General features: G+C 43.7%; 1 protein-coding gene across 1 annotated transcript in view; it reads left to right on the top strand.

Annotated features, from left to right (window-relative positions):
- CTDP1 (CTD phosphatase subunit 1) overlaps positions 1-6,837 on the top strand; it is a 99,201-nt gene that overhangs the window by 12,315 nt on the left and 80,049 nt on the right. The window contains exon 2 of the mRNA XM_018556318.1: positions 5,091-5,174. Within this exon, the coding sequence (XP_018411820.1) occupies positions 5,091-5,174 (84 nt within the window). The remainder of the gene's footprint in view (positions 1-5,090; positions 5,175-6,837) is intronic.

Here is a 6,837-nt window from a genome sequence, read left to right as displayed (position 1 = left end):
TCTGTAAATCTCTTGTTCCCTGACGACTGGAAAACTATAGGTCTGTGTGTGTGTGTGTGTGACCTCTACAGAGAGACCACTGCTTCCCTACAGAGAGCAAGGGTCCCAATCTGCAGCATGCAGGCTGGGCACAGGCTTTTCTGCTCGTGCTACAGCTGCTTTAGGTAGAAAACAAACTAAGATGTTGAACACCTGTTTCGATGCAACTGGATGTGTTTAGTTGAGTTAAACTGAGAGTGCGTGCAGGAAGTGTACACAGGAAGGGAGGTGTGTGTAAGAGGGAATATCATTTTTTTTTTCTTTGTTGTGTTTTACAGCCTGTAGTTGGGTTTTAGATGAACTTAACATGGGTGGTGTACAGTAGTAGTGGATAGCTAAACCCCAGACTTTTTTTTGATACAGTAGCGAATGGTTATACCCCCTGTCAGATTTTCTGTTATCAATTGTGTACCATTGGGTAGTAAGGGTCATTTTCCACACATTGTGTTAAAGGTTATTGCCACTTTTGCAGCCAGCTTTTAGAAACCCCCCATCTATGTTTGTGTTTTTCCCGTACACAACATACCTAAAAATACCTTTTTTTGTTTATTTGGAGAAGGATTATACATGGGACTCTACAGGCAGCCTCTAGTGGTTAGAAAAGATGTCTGCGAGCTGATTAAGGGACTTACTGAGGGCTTGTTCACACCAATTGCGGTGCGTTCCAGGGCAGTATCTGCTGAAACACAACCCAATCGCTCCAAAAACTTCACCCTGCGTTCTGGGGCAGGAGGGGGCGCGGTGGTGCATTGAATTCAATGGCGCCCCTTCCATGCCCCCCGCCGCCCACAGTGCGATCGGACGCGTGGCAAAACATTGCCTGCGTTCCGTTCCACTGCAAACACAAAAAATAGAGCAAGCAGCATTTTTTTTGCGTTTGCAGTGGAATGGAACGCAAGCAATGTTTTGCCATACATCCTATCGCACTACGGGCGGGGACGTAGAACCGCTAACGCTCTGGAACGCACCGCAATTGGTGTGAACAAGCCCTGAGGGACAGTTTTTCAAAAGTCAATTGACATACAATGGGGGAATTTATCAAAACTGGCGCAAACAGAATTTGGAGCAGTTGCTCCAAATTAACCAATCGGCTTCTGTCTTCAGTTTGCTCCCGTTAAGATTTGAAAATGAGAGAGAGAAGCTGATTGGCTGCTGTTCAAATCTGCTCCAGATTTTGTCTGCTCCAGTTTTGATACATTCCCTTTTAATGTGTTCAGGACTTTAACCCTTGGTTAGGACAGACATCCCTGCTCATCTAGTTCACAGGTGATAATACAATCTGCCAACACAGTACAGACGGGGTTAATCATTTGAAACAAAACTTCCCCCTCCAAAATGGTGAGAACTAAGCAGGATTTTTCAGTCCTGGAGTTTCCTGAAATATAGGAAAAATGTAAGTTTCACTTTTTTGAAATGTTTGTTTGTTTGTTATGCTATGTGACTGGGAACATGTAACACAAGTAAAGTGTTATCCTAATTTGGCTGCAAACGTGCAAATACCCTTTAGGCAGCTCATTCAAATCATGCACCAAACAGACCAATTAACAGGACTTGAATCTGAGTGGGTTTTGTTATGCAGAGCAACGCACAACAATGTGCAGAATGTGTGTTGTGCGACGCATTGGCCTCTGCTGTACAGTCGGACTAATAAAACAAAAAAAAACCAAAGGGTTTATTCTTCATTTTAGGAAAGTGGGCAGAACCAAGCAAATAAATGACTGCTAAACAAACTGTGCATCCAGTACCACTGGTTTTCTCTTTGCTCCCCCAGTCCTGCTCTTTAGAAGCCGTGGTTTCCATACACTGCACCAATGATGGCCAACATGCTGGAAACAGCTGGATGACGTTTGGACAAATAACTGAAATTAGGCTGAATCTTTGCTGTGGGCTAATAGTTGTGTAATTGGCACAATTTTGGATTTGTCATGCAAATGCAGATACTTTCTGTTCTAAAGGTCCCCACACACCCTAAAGGTCCCCACACACCTTACGATAATCGCGGGAAATCCCGCGATCGTACGATTATCGTAAGGTGTGTGGAAGCCGTGCGACCTCTACTACTGTAAGGTCGCACGACTTTAACCCCTTCGTGGCTGACGACGTACAATGTACGTCGCCAGCATCGGGGCTGTTTAAACAGACTCCCGGTGACTTTTGCCGCCGGGACTCTGTTTAAACTTGTAGAGCCGACTGTCGGCTTTACAACAGAAGCGATCCTGGCGACTTACCTGTCGCCAGATAGCTTCTGCGTCCCGAAGAAGGGCAGATTGTACGTTTTTTTTAAGTGCCTTACACCCATCGCAAGACAAAAGTCTTGCGATGGTTGAAAGGTTTGTGCCCAGCCGTAGAAGGTTGTTCTGTGCTTCACACTGATTGTTTGAGGCTCTTTTTTTCTGTTTTTCATAACCAGTAAGCAGATTAGAAATTCTGACTTTACTTGCAGCATACTTGTTCCAAGTCAGGAGCTCAAAAATGTTTAGAGCCACAGCTGAAGGCTGACGGGGAGGTAACTTACATTTTAAAATGCAAATAAGCAATGACAGGCCACCTATTTTTGGCACGTTTCTTTAACCCATTGCCGCTAGCCTTTTAGGGGTTCTGAACACAAGGGGCACAGCAGGCAGGTTTGATCACTGTGATTGGCTGTCACGTAATTGGGAGCCCATCCCACGGGCTCCCAATCATAAATAGCGATGCACTGCGTTTAGGACGGTTATTGATGATGATTTTCATAATCGATTAATTAGCCGTTAATTTTTTTTTTTATCCGATTAATTGAAAAAATAAAATACCATCCTTATTTTAAAATGAAATACACAAATGCATTGGGGTACCGTGCGGGCGATCTCGCTGTGGGTGGGAGGCGTGTTTGGTGTCCCTTTTGCATTCCTTTTCTTTTCCTCCCCATTCTTTTCAGTGTCTGTTTTTACTAAGGGCAGATTACTATATCTCCCTTTACTTTCTGGAACATGTGACTAGGACATATGACCATGCACATCATCTTATTCCCCCTAAACAAAACAAGCATTTAACCCTTGATGTGCAGAGGGGCACCCATGGTGAGGGTAGGTTTTTCTCTAGCCCAGAGATTTGTTTTAAAAAATAAATGCACTTTTAACACAATAAAACTACATTCACACTAGGTGCGGTTAGATGCGTTTATATGCATGTAAAATGGTTTTCTAAATGCACTTATATGCTTCTAATGATTTCCAATGAATTTAACCACACTTGCGTCTAGATGCTGTCAGTCAGTTTAGCTGCGTTCAGATAAAATAGAAGTCAGGTGTGTCCAGGAATCGATTTTAACCAGTAAGCGCATGTATATGCTATTTGATGCTAGGGTTTGGTACCAGATGCATCATTTAACACATCTAGAAGCATAAACACAGCATCTAGCCTGACAGATTTTTCTCTGCATGTAGAGCACAAAAACGCACGTGTCAAGTGTGAATAAAGCATTGTTCTTCTCAACTGCTTTCCTCCTCTCTTCCAGCAGTTTGGTTGTTTAAGTGGTCATTGGCTATATGTTTTATGTAAAATATAAATTGTTTATTTAATAAAATGATTGCAGCCAAGGGCCGGTTCACACCATATACAGTGCGGTCCAGCACGATGCGCTGCTGGGGCAGGAGGGGGCGCCCCCCGTCTGCAGTGCGATCGCCCGCTCCAGCACGCGTTGCACATCAATGCCGGCATTCCGGTCCAGTGCGATTAAAGGCTTGTCTGCAGTGCCATTGACTTCAATACACTGCCACGCTCTCTTCTGCCCCAGAACGCAGGGAGCTGACCACGATGCGATACAGTGCGGTCCAGCATCGAATTGTGCTGGAACGCACTTTATATGGTGTGAACAAGCCCTGAAGCATGTATGATAAATGTACGCAGTGACATTTATGTGGATCTATAATAGAGTAGGACGGCTGTTTGATAATATTTTTTTAAATGCATAAAGAGTGCAGCAGATTGAGACACTAAATCCAAAACGCTTTGTGCTTCTGCTCCCATCTGTGTGTTTGTAGTCTCTGGAGAGGAGGAATAAAGGGACATTCTTGTTTTTCCTTCAGTACCTTTTTGAGGATTTGTGGTAAACAATTTGTGTCTGACAGGCAAGGGGCGTGCCAGCAGCTGAACATTGCCATGTGCTGCCACCCTGGGGAGGGAGGTGTGGTTCTGCAGAAGAGACGACCTCATGTTATATACAGGGATTTGATTGCTATGCTTGCTAAATAGCACTGATGACTTGTAAGACATGTTTTTGTTTTCAGTTAGAAATAAGTGTAAAAGCAATAAATACATGAAAGGTAAAGTAGCCTGGCTGTCTTATTAATGCATTGGCCTCAATGCTAACGGTCACTTACCCTTATTAGGTATTGTTATATTGAAGTTTGACTTTAATTAGCAGCATGCTTGTTCAGCCAGGATTCCCAGGAGGCCAGCAATTGCAGCGCCTTGTTCACACTTGTGTTACACTAGTTTTATTTAAAGTAGTATTACAATCTCAAACTTTTTTTTTCAATAGTCCATATCAAACAAATATGGATTGCCAAGTAAAGTATTTTTTTCAGTTTTTGCCCAAACACTTAGTCACCAGGTTTCCAAACAGCTCCAACTCTCTCAGCTCCTCATCTTCCCTAAACTTCCTGTCCAGTACAAGATCACAAGGGGCAGGGCAGTCTCCAGCCCTTGTTCATCTACTAGCTTGGAGAAGGAAGGAGGGAGCTGGAATCAGGGAAGTGGATTGCCTTGCTTTGCCTGTGTGTTTGTGGAGACGCACACAGCTCACTAGCACACACAAGGGTGGCTCCATAGGACCCTGCAAGGCTATTGCCTGTGATATACTGAGAGCGCCGCAGCTGGGACAGATCCCGACAGTACTGTCTGGATCCACCCAGATCCTGATCTTTAAAAACGCAGCACAGTGGTTTAAACCTCCTCCATGAACTGTTCACTCTATAGGCTGTCATGCTTACAAATACATATAATGTTTTAGGTAACTGTGTGCCACGTTGTACAGCTTCTACTAAAGCAGTCTTATTTTTCTGTTGTAGGGGTGTCTTGGTGAGGTTATCGGGTTGTAGCCATCCTGTGGTGATGAAAGGCCTGTGTGCAGAATGTGGTCAGGATTTGACACAGTAAGTAAACTCTTTTTCCTTTGTTCTGACTTGTTTTGTTATTTTAATTGTATGTATGTTTTGTATGTATGTTCTTCAAAATATTCAATAAAAGATGCGTAGTGAAACGATTGATGTTCTATGAACTGTGGCAAGCCTGTGTTATGTGTCATCTGCTGTAATGTGTTGGCACTATTTGTTGCTTTTAATTCATTCTCATTTCATCAGCATCTGCCTATGTACTTACATCCGTGTCCAGGTAATGGGCAGTATGCTTTGTTAACTGACATGGCAGGTATGCAATACATCTGTGACATGCGCATCCTATGCCTGCATTGTCTGACCACTGTGTAAGAGTAACTCCTGCTACTTCTCCAGTGGTTGCTCAACTTGAAATACTTGTACATTTTGTGTGCAAAGTCAATTGTTTTTCCTGTCATTCTGGGTATGCGTACACATTGACATGCCCCCTGCCTCCCAAAAATATAGTGCTTGGAATGTGATAAACCATTCACCTGATACTATTGCCATTGAATGTACAATTGCCGACGACTTTTATTATGCTTTCTAAAGTATATTTGATGTAAAATCCACTTTGAAATGTTTCTCTTTTGTCATTGAGTGACACAGCTGTGTGGGTTTATATTGCCATCTGTAGGAGGAGGATGCTAGGTGCATAAAATAAAGTAACCTCAGGGCCAGCACCCTCTAAAAAGCCCAGTTTTTTTCATTAGCTCCTGTGTTTGGAGAGTCTGTCCTGTCTGTCCTGCAAATCTGCCATTTTATTTCACCACTGATCTTCAAACAACTGCTGACTTGCCAATGGGCTGGATAACTCAGAATCTTTTAGTTTCCCCAGTTAATTCACGTGACTGCAATACTGCATGTGCTAGATAACTTAACATTTTTGAGGAGGCCAAAGATGTCAAACCCAGGAAAAGACTGGGAGAAGATTGAAGCATCAGCAATGAGGGCTGCTGCATCGTTGGAGCGGCGCAGAGAAGTGCAGCGGTTTCAGTTAACGATTGAGGGCCGGTTCACACCCCAAACTCCACGTTCCAGTGCGTTCGGCTTCTGGAACGCAAGCTAAGCCGGCTCCCTGTGTTCAGGGGCGTGGCACTGCATTTGAAGTCAATGGCACCGCATCCCGCCCCCCCACCAGCAGTGCGATCACCCGGAACACAGGCACATTAGACAGGGCAGTTTGTTTTGTTGCTGGCTAGCTGGTACATGTGCTGGGAAACTCCGGTGTTTTTTGTATCATTAGCCAGAAGAGTCTGGAAGTTGCTGCTTTTTTGCCATTCAAGCCTGCATTCTCAGTGTTACAAGGTGGTTCTGTGAACTTTATTTGCCCAACGTGATATTGCTCTTCATCTTAATAAGATCATTGTAAAAATTTTTTCCCTTTGTCTGACTCCAGTGTACCTCAAGGGGATTGCCCTAAGTTCTTTGTATGTAGGCCAAGCTATTGGGATCTGTCTCAATTCTTTCCCTCATGGCATAAGACAGATTCACTTTTGTTGTGGAAGATCAGTATGAAGGGCTTGCAATGTCGCCCCCTTCCTTTTGTATGATCGATCTGTCATATGATCTCTTAGGCCTATTCCCAGAGATGCAAGGATCTACTTTTTTCCTATTACTACTCAATCAACTAGTGCAGTCTTCTTGAGCCTTTTGTCACCAG

The sequence above is a fragment of the Nanorana parkeri genome, unplaced genomic scaffold, assembly GCF_000935625.1.
Source record: "Nanorana parkeri isolate BGI_ZX_2015 unplaced genomic scaffold, ASM93562v1 scaffold233, whole genome shotgun sequence".
NCBI lineage: Eukaryota > Metazoa > Chordata > Amphibia > Anura > Dicroglossidae > Nanorana > Nanorana parkeri.
This window is presented reverse-complemented; position numbering and strand designations above follow the sequence as displayed.